Consider the following 17,402-nt stretch of genomic DNA (forward strand, 5'->3'; position numbering starts at 1 on the left):
TCGTAACCCCCTCACTCTTTTATAAGCCACTGTTTTTCTTGAAGAGTTCTGACTGACATTAAATGTAACCAATGCTTTTTGTACCTCAGATGTATTTCTATTAGCTTGTATATCACAACCCCCTCACTCTTTTATAAGCCACTGTTTTTCTTGAAAAGTTCTGACTGACATTAAATGTAACCAATGCTTTTTGTACCTCAGATGTATTTCTATTAGCTTGTATATCACAACCCCCTCACTCTTTTATAAGCCACTGTTTTTCTTGAAGAGTTCTGACTGACATTAAATGTAACCAACGCTTTTTGTACCTCAGATGTATTGCAGTAAATGGACAGATGCTGGTTTGTTTTATCATTTGCTGACAGATCCTCACAGTCCTGGCTCAGCAAGGTAAAAAAATTCTGAATTTTGAACTAATGATTACAACTAAGAACAGGACACACACCACTATTAAATTACCATCTGAACAAAATAAACTCCACACAACTCCCCCTTTGCAGACACTGCGCCCACCCCTTTGAAAAACCGTAAACCAAATCCTCTTTGAATGCCCCTCCCTAATCCACCTTAGGCAGACCCTACTTCCACTACAGCCCAACATAACCAACACCCTGTACGGCAGTGCTGAACAACTGAAGAGAACAGCACACTTTTTTTCCTTGGCACAGTCTGCGAAAGAGCTTACAGCTCAGCAGCAATAAAGCTGGCTAGAAGAAGAATTAATGATTAGCATCAGAACAGATGAGAATATTCAATAGATGACAATGAACTAATTTCTTTCTTTAAAAGACAAGTGCTCCTTCTTCCTTAAAGCCATTAGATTATGGGATGGGTTAAGTGAATCAGCCAGGAAAACCAACAACTTAGTAGAATTTAAGTCTTAGATTAATATACATGATTTGATTGATACATGGATATGCATTGGACATAATTATCCTCTATTTTATAATTATAATAATAATAATCTCTATTATCCATGAGGAAATTTGTTTTACAATTGTGCATTACAATAAATCATCTGAAATTTATAAGATAAGAGATTGACAGAGAAAGCTTCTTTCCAGAACCAATTGCATAATCTAAGAATCCCAAATTTCAATGCTGCATATTTAAGGATTTAAATTAAGACATCTTGTGCCTAACCAGTTGGAATAAGAAATACTATTTCATTAAATGAAGACATTTCTTTTAGCTGTTTGAAAGTATTGTCTCATGAAAAAATGATTATATTTCTGCCAATAATTTATTTTCACTTAGCTTTTAAGCCTTCACTTATCTTTTGAGCCTTTACCTTCTCAAATACAATTTAATTATTTCTGAATGTTTAGTGATTAAAATGTATTGTCATTGTTTTCAGAGTGAATGGTGCTCTATCAAACAGCCAGACATTTAACTGGGCCTTCCAGTGTGAAATGGCCAAGCCCATGAATCCAAGAACAAAGTGTGAAGTGTGGTGAGCAAAGATTTTGGCTGCTGACTGAAGGACAAAGTTTCAGAAGGAATTGAAGACTGCATGATTCTCAAGCCTAACAAGTTGAATTGACTGGATTAGCCACTTTATAGTTACCTTTTGCAGCTAAACCAATTTTTTAAATCTAATTTTATTACAAACTTTAAAAAAAATCCCATAAGATAAATATTGATTTTCCCTTTTTTTTTAAATTTGAAATTAAGTTTTAAATTTTCTGTCAAAATTTCGTTAGAGATTTATACTATTAATAATTATTTATAATATTGTTAATCTTAGTTGCTTATACCTAAATTTAAGATGTGTTCAAATAATGTCGATGAAAGCAGAAAATTATAACAATTATAAAGTTACCATTAAAGCAGTGGGTCTGAAAGGTTCTTTGCACAGAAGGGAGGCTGATGTTTGTTGAGACTTGATGGGAGCTGGTTCCATACCTGTCATCAAAGTGTTGCTGCTTGAAACACCAAATCTTGCCTCGACAAGAAGCTAGTGAAGTATGTGCTTGAGAGTTGTCTCGGAATCACTCTCTAGCCATCCTTTGTTAAACCCGATACAATTTTGAATCCACTGCCTTTTGTCACTTGAAACTTTAGGCCAGCAAAAGCAAACAAGAGCTCCCTCTCACTGGCCTGATAAAACAAATAACTAATTTTTTTCTGTCTGGTAGAGGGTGCCATTTTCTGTGATTCTGTCGCTCCAAACATAAGGGCTAGAGACGAGGCTGAAGACTGAGCAAACTGGGAACCACTGTCTTTTTCCTTTTCTATACCAGGCTAACCTTGCAGGACTCGACATTTTGAAACAGACCCGTGAATAACGACACCTTGATTGTTGACATGGTCAACCCTCCACAGTGCGATGGGAATACTCTCGCGCTCCTTAGGCACTCCCATGGGAGTCTTGTTTCGCTAACTGTTTGGCCTAATCATTTTCTCTTGCATCTGTTTCCACCCTGGGGCCTCTAAGATGCAGGGGTAGCACACCTGGATTAGTCATAACCAAAACAGATTTTAAAATCTACAGCAAATTAAGTTGCTTCTGCATATGAATATGGTCAAATAGAGGTACCTGCAGAGGTGACCGATACAGGTGTCATATCATTATAGTTATTTCTCTATTTAGAACTGAAAAAGTAAGAGCTTATCAGATTTTGTAAAAGTTATTTACACATTTATATTATTTTTTTCAAACTTACCAAATGTGAACCTTTTGTTCTTCCTTTTCTTATATTGAACTGTGCACATGCTGCTATGGCAACACGACAACTATCATGTGATATCTCATGTGATATAATATTGGCTGTGTTTTTTTGTCTGACAATTTATCCAGAAGAATATGGTGAATTTTATTTTGAGGAAAATATTTATTATGCTAAAGTTGTTTTACTTTAGGTATTAGAGTGAAATAAAAAGATTTATAAAATGCACATTTGCCAAAACAAACTTTTTATAAAGTTTAAATTTTATTTTTTGTGTGAAATAAACTCAACTTGTCTACTTAGTTCTAATTAATATGAATTTATAAATAAATAATTGGCATGAATAAGGAGGTTTCATGTTTATTTACTGATAAATTTAAAGATGTCATATAATTTTTGTCAAGAAAACCATGTATTTTTGTCCATATAACTCGAGCAGCTTCAATAACCAGTTTCAATAATGTTGTAAAGGAGAGTACATTGCCCTTGGAACTGCCTTTTTCATCGATTCATGTTTAATTCATTTATTTTTTGTTTGTTTGTTTCGTTCATCTCCACCAATCAGCGACAGTTTTCGTGAGCCTTTAAAATGGTTAGAAAACGAGCTGTTATGTCTTACTTCAAGTGCCTCAAGAGTTATTCCTCTTTTAATTCTAATATTGCACTCCTGTGTAAATGTTCATCATACAAAATGTGTTGTATTTTCTTTTATTTCATTTTTAAATATATTCATTTAGCCCCTCACCTTTTTTTTTTTTTTTTAAAAATCAAAACTATATACCTAATTTTTTTTAAGGATTAAATCTCCTAATCTGTGTTTTTATTTAGGGTTTAGATGAGGTCAAACGCATAAAATTATATAAAGTATATGTAACGAAATACTGAATGTAATTCTGGTGGGTTTTTATGTTATCTTTGTATGATGATTCAACATAATGTGTACTGCAGTGTATTTCAAGATAACTTTTCAAATATTGCTAAGACCAAAAGGGTGATTTAAGTTTAGATTAACTATTTAAAAAAAAACTAATGAAACAAAATTTGAATATTTAAGTACCTAGTGTTTTATGGGGCCTCAAGACTGAGTGGTTGAGGGCTTGGCATCCAAATAGAGGGGTCTTGGCTTTGAATCCTCATGAAGACTGGATGCCACTGAGTCTACCCAACTGTAATGTGCACCTGACATATTATTATAGCTTTTATATAGTGCTACTTTCATGCTTATAGCATGCTCAGAGCGCTTTGGTCCTATCTCATTTGTGGACCAGTGGGGGGGAGGGGGAATCTAGGAGTTGGTTTTCCGTGTTGCCTTTAGGCGCTCAGTAAACACAACTCTGCCCGAGTCAGGGTGTCGAACCTCGAGCCCCCTTCTAGGTAGCCAAGACAAGCCAAGTTCAAGGGCACTTAGCCTCTCGACCACACTTCCCACATATGCTGAGAAAGTAAAGACTGTTGGTAATTGTACTGGCCACATGATACCCTGTTAACTGTCAACCATAGCAACAGATGAGCTGTACATCATCTGTCCCCCACCCCCACCCCTGTAGATATCAAGGTCTGGAGAAGATCCCTTTACTTGACTTACTTCCCTTATGTTTTCACTCTCCCATTATTTCAATCTTGCAGTGTTTCATTTGTGTACCTTTCGATTTGTTTAACCTCTCAAAGAAACCATTCCATTCATTTTCTTTGGAGTGACATGTATATTTTTTGTATAAATAATAGTCATCAAATTTGTAGACTTGGTCGGAGCTCTGGCTTGTTGGGTTTTTCTTGTTGTTTGTGATTGGTTGTTGTTTTTTTTTTTTTTTTTTTTTGGGTTCATCTGCTTGACTTTTTCTTCCTCTCATTTCTGTTTTTGAAGAATGCTGGCCAACAAATCAGTTTGTTTGTGTCGTTATAAACATGTTTAATATTTCTGTATGAATATTTGCATTAATGGAATTTAGTACAAACCAGGAGATCTGTGATTTTATATTGATTTCTGAGCTAACATAGATGGCTGCATGGTCATGTGGTAAGTGCTCTGGACTGTCCTCTCCGTGGTATCTTATCTTATCTTTTATATTACAGACTTTAATTTGAAAAAGAAGACTATTACATCCTAAACCCTACCTGCTGTCGTCCATCACATTCCTGCCACAGGTTTGGGCTAAAATGTAATCATCATCAATTTTGCAGAAATTTCCGAACAAACATACAAAATCGAGACGAACAACAAAAATGTTAAGAATGCTAACCAGAAAAATGTGTGTATAATAATGTATATTAAACTAATTAATCTTGTGTCAGAGACTTCATATAAACCCAGTAATGGTGGGATTAAGGGTAGGACTGCACTTAATGGGAGAACTAGAAACATTTTTTTTTTTTTATTTTTTTTTTAGTATAACATTTAATTTAAAGTTTACATTATCTGCCTGAGCAGTATGTATAAGAAGCCAATGGAGTTTCTTTATGTTTATATGATACTTTTACTATCATATGTAGCCTATAAATGATTTATGATTATTGATTTCGTTTGTTTTTTTATATATTTCATGTTTTAAAAAAAATCAAAATGTATATTTGTTTTTAATTTCAATTACTATGTAAATACATGTTTTAACTAATACATTTTGTGTACAATAAACTTTGTTAAATTAAATTTATAATAAATCATGATTTGTAATAAAAGAATAATTTGTATGATCAAATTGTACTGCTTCTATTTTTTTTAACTGTATTCTCTCCCCTTTCAAACAAAACATTTTTTTATGGTTCAGAATGAAGGAATAATTTGTGAAGTTTTAAAGTTGTAAGATCTAATGAATACTAATTAAGACCAAAATTGAATTAGTACAGAATTTGGTTGCCTTTTTTTTTTTTCACAAAGTTATGCAATACTTCCATTAAGTGCCAGGGTGGCTCAAATGCCTGGCTGTGAAATGTTGTCTCAATGGTTCCCTGGTTCAAACACTGCTCACCACCTTTCCCCTTGTGGTGTGGATGGTTTGGATTAGGGTGTAATAACCTTCAAATCTGAAGACACTTCATTAGAAACATGTAAGAAAAAAACATATTGAAGTCAATTACAATTAGAAAAGCACATTCTTAATTGAATTTAGTCTACAGATCTTATAAAAAGTGTATTGCCTAATAATGTACAAAAATACTGTTTAATTACTATAATTTGGTTGTTTTATCTGTTTGTTAGTTCTTTTATTGATAAATACACAAATGGTGGGTAGGTCAGTCATGTTATTATTACTTGAAAAAGTCCTTCAAAACTAATGCTGACAGTCACCACCTCATGGGGGGTGTTATGGTCGTAGCGCAGCATGGTGTGCATGAATAAAGGTGCGAATTGGTGTAATGAATGGAAGGGATGTTAAACGGAGGAAGCCGGGAGAAAGTGACAGGAAGAGAGATGACATGCTGATGTTGACATAAATTGTTATAATATTAAAGTATTGCTAGAAAAACACCTGAGAGCGTCGTATTATTTTGAAGAGTCTTGTGTCATTGTTACGTTCCTTTCTAAGATGAGACTCTTTGAACAGTACATTAACACTAAAACAACAACGTCATCGTTTAGAACTCATTTGATTTCCATGAAACACTCTAACACTATTTCGTTTCTATTCCTCCATTTTGGGTCTCTTCTCCCCCTTTAACACGTTTGAGGTGGTGACTGTCAGCATTAGTTTTGAAGGACTTGTTAAAGTAAGTGGAAAAGGACCTTTCGATCCTCAGCGTGCAGTGGGAAGGAAGAAAAGGGAAATGCATCCTCCAGTGAGAGGCACTTTTCTTCCATCTACAATATGAAAAAAGATATTGTGCCTGGAGTTCCACAAGTACGTTTGTGCTAATGATGTACCTTTTACCTTTACCTTTACCTATCCCTTAGTCTTTTGGACCGTTGGGGCACCAAGCAAGACTCGTCGACCGTCTTTCTCCATTCTCTCTTTTTCCTTGTTTAAAACCTCTATCAATGGCAGGCCCGTCCATTCTTTTATGTTGTCCTCCCATCGCTTTCTCTGTCTGACTCTTCTTTTTTCCTGGTACTGTTCCCCGAAGGAAAGTCTCTGCGAGCCCCGTGGATCTTGTAATATGGCCATATATTTTAAGCTTGCGTTTCTTTACAATAGTTAGCAGGCAATCGCGGGGTCCGATCGCTGCAGTAACCCTGTCTCTAATCTCTTGATTTGTGATGCGGTCTTTGAAAGTGATGCCTAGGATCCTTCTGTAGCATCTCAATTCCATTGCTAGGATCCTCCTAGCAATGATGTGCTACTGGGAAAAGATGTGGCCGAGAAATTCACAACTGAATAAAGATATTAAATGTGCAAGCACTTTATTTCATTCTTCACCACCAAGACATGATCTTATGTTTGTTAATATTATCTAGGCATTTATGTTGAAGCTTGGGGAGTGTAAGGACCTTGACAAGAAAATACTGTCCAGGACCTCCACTTACTAAAATCCGGCACTGCAACGGTGTAGTGATAACAAACAGAGTGCCCACACATGTACCACACACCCACACGACTTTGTCTCCACAACATGTTTGTTCTACAGTCCTACACATGTAAAAATAACTTAAAGAAAGTTATCGTATAGCTTTGTGAATCATTGGTGCAGCAAGGTACTCGTGGGCCCGGGTTCAAGAATATGTTGGTGTGACCCCCCCCCCCTCCCCCAATAAGATGAATGTAAAGTGAGACAAAACAACTGAGTAATTTGAATGTATAGTTACATTTACTAAAAGACATTCCAATGTAAGTAGTGTACCTTTTTTTGTAAGTAATTAGTAACAATGTCTTTACGTTAGATTCAGTTAGAATTCAGACAAGTAATAGTGCCTGAAAAGTCAATAATTGTACAATTTCTTAACAGATTAAAACGACTTAGAGGTCTTTCAAATGAATAAAGAAATGTTGTTTTTTTTACATGCCTAAGACACTTCTAGGTGAAAACTGAAGTATTGATACAAACACTAGATCTATAATCTAATTCTATTTCCATTATTTAACAGAAAATAAATCGAACATTTTTCTGGCCTCCTAAGTAGAAAAGTCAGTAACCTATGCATCTATTTCTTTTTTTAATTTTGGCCTTTTCTCTCTCAATGAAGAAGACAAAGTGAAGCCAGCCTCTCTCTCTCTCTCTCTCTCTCTCTCTCTCTCTCTCTCTCTCTCTCTCGCTCTCTCTTTCTGTCTGTCTGTCTGTCTGTCTGTCTGTCTGTCTTTCTCCGCTCTCTCTCTGTCTCTCTCGCTCTCTCTCTCGTTCTCTCTCTCTCCTCTCTCTCTCTCTCTCTCTGTCTCTCTCTCTCTCTCGTTCTCTCTCTCTCCTCTCTCTCTCTCTGTCTGTCTGTCTCTCTCTCGCTCTCTCTCTCTCTCTCTCTCTGTCTCTCCTCTCTCTCTCTCGCTGTCTCTCTCTGTCTGTCTCTCTTTCTCTCTCTCTCTCTCTCTCTCTCTGTCTAGAAATTTTTATATGATTTTGAACCATCGAATTTCTGAAACTGACGTCAGGCTGAACAAAGTGATACAGACAAAGTGAGACGTAAGAAGCATGCTGGGACAGTGTTTTGAAAACATGATGATAAAATGTAGCTGTCTATGATAAAAACAGCCAAATCTCATGTAGATCTTTATAATAAAAGAAAATAAACAGCGAAATCTCGTAAACAGACTTGTTATGTCGTTATGTGTAGAATATTCGTATTACACAAATAACAAACTAGTGTTTAAGAGGGAAGACATATTAGGAACTCCATTTATTACCTAAACACAAGCGGTGTTGCATTGACGCGCTAGTGTACAAATGTACATATAATACCAATATGTTACATTATGGACGGCTTCTTTAAAGGATTGCATTCCTGGACAATAACCTATGGCAATATCGTCTGGGTCAAATGTGACTGGAAGAATGGTGTCATCATACAACTCTTTGTATTTTGCACTTGAGATATAGCTAAGCATTAACGCCTTCAACATGATGACAATATTTTATGTTTGTTTGGTGTACATGTTTCGGGTGTTCCTTCAGAGTTGAAGATAGTTTACTTCCTAGTCCAAACCTCCCGCAGGACGACGGGGGATGGGAGCTGGCAGGGTTTGAACCCTGGACCATCGATAAATCTGATTGACAGTCCAGCGCGCAAACCGCACGACCAGGCATCCATCCATGAAATCAATCACGTAATTGTGAAACAATGTCAAGGATAGTCCCGTAAGATACGTTGATTTCGAAAGGGAAAAATGGCCGCTCATTGGACTTTCTATAGTACCAGTATTTTTGTCATAGCTGCATCGCCCAGTAGGTCCACTATTTCGTTTTAAATCTGTGGGGCTTTGTTTGCATGTCAGAGTTTAATGTTCATAGCAATTTTAAATAAAGCCTAATTAGAGGTTTTGATGAATATAATGGTATTAACTTTCTTAAACAACTATGAACCAAACTAAGAAATGACATTATTTAGTAAGTTAAAATGTCAGATTTTTTTTTTTTTTTTTTTTTTTAAAGGAAACCTCAGAATTTGCGCTATTCAGTATTAGCTTTATCATCATAGGAATCCTTGGGCTTTATGCCTCTTTTCTTTGCCTCTTTTTTGGGCTTTATATGCCTCTTTTATGGGCCATCTTGCCTCTTTTGTGGGCTTTTTTTTTTTTTTTTTTTTTTAATATGTTTTTATTTGTAAGTTACCATAATTCACAAGTATTAAATCATAAACAATTGAAAAGTGATTAACCTAAAAATATAATAACAGTAATAGAAATATTATTTAATATCAAAGACAAACTACCTAACCAATGAACCCCCTAAAGACAGAAAAATGATACTAGTATACTCTACTCCAGAAGAATTAACTCAAAAGAAATACAGATTTACAAATTTTAAATACTAAAAATAACAGAAATAGATTGAGCTTTGAAAAAAATGAATAACTAGCAGATGTGTCGAAATATCTATTTTGGGACCATCCCTATTGACTTAGACCTAATTGTTATTGTTACCGCCCCTTTTCTTATTTTTCAGTACAACACATAGATATTTTCTAAAGCAAACTCTCTCTCTCTCTTCCCATTAAAACTTATACCATCAATCGTTTATAGACATACATGGATAAATAGAATGGGTTATCGAGCAACCATAGTCTCCTTAAACATACAATTAGGGCTAGCCACCATTACAATAAACCTGGTGGCAGGCTGATGGAGAACATTTCGTTACATTTCATTACATTACACTGCAGTGATGCCCAACCTAATTCGACCTGCGGGCCATTTTTAATTTTTGACACTCGTGTCGCGGGCCACATGAACGAAAATGTACACATACAAAAAAAAAAAGAAATTTACCTGAATTTGAAACTATTAGATTAGAAAAAATTGTGGAGCTAGTTGGAGCTAGTTGGAGCTAGTACTTACATTAAGGAATTGGATGTCTGGAGTGATTTTTTTTCACGCGTCAGAAAATGGCTTAATTTCTGTACTTAAAAATATAACAACATTGTAGCTAGCTGTAACGTCGACTCATTTTCTTGTCGCTTGTTTGGTAAATATTTCCATCAATTCTCCAATCTCTAAACGTAGTCTAACAATCTTTTTATTCTCGGCTCAAACCAAGAATATTTGTTTCATAATGACGTTTATATTTTGTTCTTTTTGGAAACAGCCACCTTTTTTTATAGATCAAATATGTAGGCTTATTATCATGATCCACAAAAAAAGTTAAGATCCGTTCTCTTTTTCTGGTAGATTCTCATTTCATAAACACACTAATGTTAAAGGTCATGGTACCAATCAATTAAAGAAAAATTAAGGGCCCTAACGTAGGTAAAGATACATAAGTCAGCTTTTTTTTTTTCGATGGTGTTGTCTACACTTTGTGCCGACATTTCGGCGGGCCGGATGGAACCACGTCGCGGGCCGGATCTGGCCCGCGGGCCGTATTTTGGGCATCAATGCATTACAGTTATCCAAGCCGCTGGTATATTAACTCAAAACTTCAAACACGGGTTAATGTCTTAGAACAAATATAAAGTTTAGGATATTTTGAGGGGGGGCTTTTCAGATTCTATGTTATATAACGTTTTACAAAAGTGCCATCCCTATAATAAATTCTCACGTGGGCCCCAACTGGTCAAGAGTTATGGACCCAAGTGCAATCAACCCCTTCGCGCCATTGTTGCTACGCCACAGGCTGTGGGCCCCTAATGGTCGTGGGCCGGGCCCGAGTTCATTGAACCCCTTCGCGCCATGGATGCTACGCCACTGTTGTGAATGTAAAGCCAGTTCAGTTGAATCAGCTCGCATTCCATTGGCGATAATACAAATAGGCTGTGAATGACAACATGATCTTCCAACCAGGAGAAGGTGATCGATTGAACTGTTTATGGGATCATACTGTTTAGAGTATCATACTTACTAATGGATTTATTGTAAGCAACTGCCTCGTAAGGCAAAAACAAAAAAAGAAAGAAACAAAAAAAAACACTAGAAGACCTTGATGTATTTTGAGTGACTGGTTTTTTTGAATATCCTTGAACAAACTGACACATGTTTAAGAAGGTCCCATTACATAGAACCATATTTCTCCATATTCTGTTGTCTTCTTTTTCTATAAAGCGGAATTTCATTAGTTTTAAAAAATGTCAACGGGATCTCACGAATCAGTGTAAAACCAAGGGAGATCACTATGATTGTCAAAAAAAAAAAAAGTTGTCATCTTACTTTCTGTCTGTTATTAAGTTTGTGCAATGAATCCCGATTATATGAGAGAATAAACCCGGTTGATGGATATTATCCAATTGTTGGGGAAAAGCCGGAAATTTGTACACTTTAGGCAGATGCCTGCCGGACGGAGGACACGAAGCTAAAAAAGGAGGACTTGGCCTCCTTTTGCCGGGCGTCTGGCAACCCAATGTATAGCTAAAGGTAAAATGCTGGCATAATTTCAATAAGGTTGGATACACTCTCTTGCCCCACCGATAGATCTATTTCACTAATCTGACAAACAAGGGGAGTTTATTCACGAAATAGAACGCAGGCTCTAGCGCCCTTTGAAAGGGAGGCAACGCCAGGCAAGACTGTAGCGGATCTGTATTTACACAACAAGGAGTTGCTGCCCTTGAAGCAGCGAGTCTGGAAGAATCGGAAACAGCGCGAAGTCTGCAAGTTATTGTTAGTACATGATTCACAGTGTTTATGTGGTGATCTCTTAGGTATGTGTGAGAGGGAGAGAGTATGTGTACACAGGAACAGATGGGCGTTGCCTTGTGAGCTCTCCACAAAAAAAAAAGTGTCCAAAATGAAGCAAAAAAAAAAAAAAAGGAAACAGATTGATCTGTATCAAGATTTATCAATGAAGTTTGGCCCCTGCTCGTTTGGCGAGAATGCCAGATTTTTATCGTCTCTGGCACGCTGGCAGATCAAACCTTCACATTCAGGCCGTATTACACGCTAGCTAAAACACACACACATTCACAGCACACACGAACATTTTGTACAACAACGATACAAGCAATTCACCAAATTTTGGTTTAAAAACGAGCACATCTATTATTGGAGATTCTTTTATATTGAGGTGGATCCATAAATAGCAAGATTTTTGGTGCGCCCGTGTACAAAATACAGAAGTTGTCAAAGCGATCTTTCAATATTTGCGTCCTTGACATTGATTCATTTATTTATTGCCAAAATCTCTCCCATTATTCCACTTTTCATTTTCTTGGGTTTTTTTTTTTTTTTGTTTAGGTTCCATAAGATCGCACCATATTTCTCCACATCGTCTTGTCTTCTTTTTCTTTCAATCGGAATTTTATTAACTTACAACACGTCACCAGGATCTCACGAATAAGTGTAAAACAAAGGGAGATCACTATGATTATCTTTTGGTGTGACACTCTCCAAATTAAAAGACAAATTATCAATAATATTTTTAGCCGTGGCTTGTCAACTGTGCCCTGGCCACTTTTAGTCTCAAACGTCTGGATATCTATTTTATTTTGTAGAAAAAAAAATTTGTAAGCTCGTGACAAAGGATGCTATGGCAAAGGTAAACAGAATTATTAAAATATCAATTGTCCGATACTCATGGGGAAAGAACTCTAGTCAAAAGCACACAACGTCTCTGCATGTATTACCAAACAAACCTTTTGATAGACTTTGCCCACATTTACTTAGCATTTTTTGTCCCAAAGGGCTTTGCATGTTTCGGATGTTCCTTCGGAGTTAAAGAGGAGCTACTTCCTAGTCCGAACCTCCCGCAGGACGAAGGGGGTGGCAGCGGGCAGGGTATCCAGCGAGTACCGCACGGTCAGGCAACCATCCATTTATGACTAGAGGGAATCGGTGTTTTTCGACAACTGAATCATCTTTTTAGCTCTCTTCCAGCTAAATCATCTTCTTAGCAACATGCCAACTAAATTTTCTTTTTAGCATCCTGCCAACTAATTTTTTTAGCACCTTCCAACTTAATTCTCTTTTTAGCATCCTGCCAACTAATTTTTTTAGCACCTTCCAACTTAATTCTCTTTTTAGCATCCTGCCAACTAATTTTTTTAGCACCTTCCAACTTAATTCTCTTTTTAGCATCCTGCCAACTAATTTTTTTAGCACCTTCCAACTTAATTCTCTTTTTAGCACCCTGTCAACTAAATTTTTTAGCACCCTTCCAACTAAATTTTCTTTTTAGCACCCTGCCAACTAAATTTTCTTTTTAGCACTCTGCCAACTAAATTTTCTTTTTAGCACCCTTCCAACTAAATTTTCGTTTTAGCATCCTGCCAACTAAATTTTCTTTTTAGCATCCTGCCAACTAAATTTTCTTTTTAGCACCCTTCCAACTAAATTTTCTTTTTAGCACCCTGCCAACTAAATTTTCTTTTTAGCACCCTTCCAACTAAATTTTCTTTTTAGCATCCTGCCAACTAATTTTTTTAGCACCTTCCAACTTAATTCTCTTTTTAGCACCCTGTCAACTAAATTTTTTAGCACCCTTCCAACTAAATTATCTTCTTAGCACCCTGCCAACAAAATTCTTCTTATCTCTTGTTCTCTTGTAGACAGTCGTTGACTTGTAGCACCAAGCTACTGGTAGACAAACTACATCGCTGTAGGCTTATTATATTTGATTATATTTTAACTTATAAGACTTGAAATAACTTGAAAAACTTCATTTTTTTATATTCAAGAAGCCTATTTTGACTCTGGCCCTATGACGTAGTAAACTTTTGACCCCTCCCCCATTCGGACCTGATGGGAATCAATTATCAAAATACAATTATTAATATGAATGTTTTCTTACTAAAAAAAAAAAAGCTAAATTATTTACTCACCATTTTCTTTTATCGTTCAGACTGAATGGTTTATTTTTCATGCTTTTGTTTTAAAGTATCTTTTAATGTTAAGTCGATTTTATTATTAAACCACTGAAATGTATTTTTTATCAAATTATAATAAAAAAAAGTAACATCATTCTTTTGGTATAGCAAATTTACATATAACTAAGACATGCAATGCTTGTACCATGGCACCTCTTTGTCAGTGTTTCCTAGACTTTTTCCTTAAACGGAACACTTCGCACCTTCTGACAACTGAACGAGACACCTTCCTTTTTTAATACGTTTGATTAATATTCATGTTTGTTTCAAATAAATAATTAATGTAGCCCTATTAGCATTATAATTAATTTTCATGTATTAAAACAATATGAAAAAACAGTTGTATTTGCATTTTAAAAAATGTCATGGTATGATATTGGTAATCTGAATTTCGATATCCGGTGTGGTAATCTGGATACTAATATCTGGTTTGGTAAGCTGAATTATTTTATCTGGTTTGGTAAGCTGAATTATTTTATCTGGTTTGGTAAGCTGAATTATTTTATCTGGTTTGGTAAGCTGAATTATTATATCTGGTTTGGTAAGCTGAATTATTATATCTGGTTTGGTAAGCTGAATGCTTATATCTGGTTTGGTAAGCTGAATTCTTATATCTGGTTTGGTAAGCTGAATACTTGAATCTGGTTTGGTAAGCTGAGTGCTTATATCTGGTATAGTAAGCTGAATTCTAATATCTGGTCTCTTCAGATGAATTCTAGTATCTAGCTTGGCGTCATGCTTGTTTCTAAACATTTGACTTTGTTGAAACATATAACAGAATCCAAAACCCATCGTAGTTAAATCATCAAACTCTTGGGCGTAAGCACGACGTAAGTAATGACTATGTATGATTGTTTGTACGTTCTAGTTGGTTTAAAGTTCACTATGCTGTTGTTATATTTTGTGGGTTTTTTTTTCGGGCAAGATCTAATAAATAATTTTTTCTGCATTTAATTAAGAATTAATTCCCTAGTTAATTACCTATATAGTTCTAGAAACACTTATTCACGCCTCGCAAAAGACAGCCTTGAAAACATTGTAGTATTAATGTTATAAAGTTTATTGTAGTATTTACTAACAATCATTGATGGCGACAGATTTCCATGGAGACGGATTGCCGCCCTTGTCGCCGAAGTGTACTAAAAATAGCATTTAAAAAAAATGGGAAAGAATTCCTCACTTACACAACTATATCTCTCAGTAATGTGGACTTTATTTGCCTTATTCGATAAAACAAATAATAATAATAATAATTACCTATACTTAATTGACTAATTGGTTAATTTAAAAAAAGTATTCATGTTTTGTTAGGTACAATAAATAATTGTTTTAATTTTAACTTGATCCGGGATATGGTGTGGGGAAAATAATGTGAACAATTATATAATCAAATATAATGGGACCAAACCTTACATATTAAGCCATATTTGTAAATACCGAAAGATTAATTTCTCTTCTCAGTACCAAACAAAATAATTAATTACCAGTAGTTAATTGACTATTGGTAAATATTTTTTTTTTATTGATTCACGTCTTGTCTAGTCCAATAAATATTTGTGCACTATTTCATCTTGATCCGAGATTAGGTGTCGGAGAAATAACATGCACAAACATTTTACCAGACAGACAGAGTGAGTTGATATAAGCTTTGTAAAAAATATATTAATACCCACAAAATGAAGTTTTAGAACATCATCAAGAGTGGGAAGCGTGGTCGAGAGGCTAAGTGCGCTACGTAGAAGGGGGCTCGAGGTTCGACACCCGACTCGGGCAGAGTTGTGTTTCCTGAGCGCCTGAAGGCAGCACGGAAAACCAACTCCTAGATACCCCCTCCCCCTCACTGGGATAGGACCAAAGCTATAAGCATAAGTAGCGCTATATAAAAGCTATAATATTAATAATAATAATAATAATAATAAAGAGATGATACACTTTATAAACATTTTAGTTACTTTTTAGTTATTTTATTATTTCTGTGTTTAGCTACTGTGTTAGTTTCTGCATGTTGAGGCAATGGACTGTTTACAAAAAAATGGAAGCATATCTGTACAGTTTATTTTTAAACCAAAGGAATCGGACCCTACAGAAACAAGGGAAGTAATAACAACAACAACAAAAAATCACATTTAAAAAAAAAACAACTTTAAAAAAACAACAAATTAGTTATTAATTTATGTCGAAAACTATTTATTAATGCGAGAGAATTCTTTTTTATTAATTAAACATTGTTTACAAAATTTCTATACATGGCTTTTTTTTGAGTTACAATAAGACATTGTGCGAGTCTAAAGGTCAAGGATACAGTGACCCAGCTTTGACCTGGATATTTTGTCACAATTTACTCAGATAGTAATGCCTAGTCTGCTGGATATCAGCTCTTCATATCGATTAAATAAAAGTAACAGCAACAGACTTAAGCATTTGAAATCGTTTGATCACCCAGATTATATTATAATTTTTTATTACTATTGATAAAAAAAAATAGCTTAGTACAATGTAAGCTCAGTCCAGGAACACAGACACACCTCCTTACACACACACATACACAGAGATCTCTTTTTTTCTTTTTATTTTCTTTTAACTTTCATTTTACCTTTCTCTAGCTTTCTTTTTCCTTATTTCCTCTCTCTTTCTCTTTCTCTCTTTCTTTCTCTTTCTCTCTTTCACTCTCTCTCTCTCTCTCTTTCTCTCTCTCTATATATATCTTTCTCTCTTCTCTCTCTCTATATATATATCTATATATCTTTCTCTCTCTCTCTCTTTCTCTTTCACGGTCTATCTTAAGCTCTCTCCTCACTCTCTGAAGGTTTTTCTCTCTCTCTTAAGCTTTCTCTCTCTCTCTCTTTTTCTCTCTATCAAACTCTCGCGGTCTCATTCTCTCTCTCTCTAGCTTTCTTTCTCTAACTATCGCATTCTCTCTTCCATTCTCTCTCCCTCTCTCGCTCTCTCTCCCTCTCTTCATTATTTTCTCTCTACTTATCAATTATCGTATTTAATTGTCCGTCACCGCACCAGGTTATCGCATGTGTATAAAAACAAAAGCTAGGCAAGGAAACGAACAAGTGTATATATCATATATGTATACATGTCATATATTTATACAGGTCATATATAAACAAACAAAATGAACCTGTATTAGATCAGTTTCGTATCCAATAAAGGAACAACATGTCAAATAGTATCTTGCTACTATGAACACAGATGAACTATATCACAACAGTACGACGTAATATATTAATTCAGCATAATGGAAGATAAAATGTCCTTATGTTTAGCTTAAACTCAGGGGCGGACTGGGTGTCTAAATGAACCCTAGCCATTAGCATACAGACCGGCCCACATTACATTTGATGGTCATGAGC

The 17,402-nt window shown here is 35.4% G+C and overlaps 2 protein-coding genes across 12 annotated transcripts in view; one reads left to right on the forward strand and one right to left on the reverse strand.

Annotated features, from left to right (window-relative positions):
- The window catches only part of LOC106076031 (endothelin-converting enzyme homolog), a 259,051-nt gene extending 255,609 nt beyond the window's left edge, over positions 1-3,442 (forward strand). For all 11 annotated transcript variants that reach the window (XM_056010793.1, XM_056010949.1, XM_056010876.1 and 8 more), the window contains 2 exons: positions 309-390; positions 1,358-3,442. In XM_056010793.1, the coding sequence (XP_055866768.1) occupies positions 309-390; positions 1,358-1,457 (182 nt within the window). In that variant the 3' untranslated portion in view covers positions 1,458-3,442. The remainder of the gene's footprint in view (positions 1-308; positions 391-1,357) is intronic.
- Positions 3,443-14,403: 10,961 nt separating this feature from the next.
- LOC129924278 (uncharacterized) lies at positions 14,404-14,832 on the reverse strand. The gene has a single exon (XM_056018516.1). It carries the CDS (start codon positions 14,830-14,832, stop codon positions 14,404-14,406), a length of 429 nt encoding a protein of 142 aa, XP_055874491.1.
- Positions 14,833-17,402: the final 2,570 nt, after the last annotated feature.

This window comes from Biomphalaria glabrata, chromosome 1, assembly GCF_947242115.1.
Source record: "Biomphalaria glabrata chromosome 1, xgBioGlab47.1, whole genome shotgun sequence".
Classification (NCBI taxonomy): domain Eukaryota; kingdom Metazoa; phylum Mollusca; class Gastropoda; family Planorbidae; genus Biomphalaria; species Biomphalaria glabrata.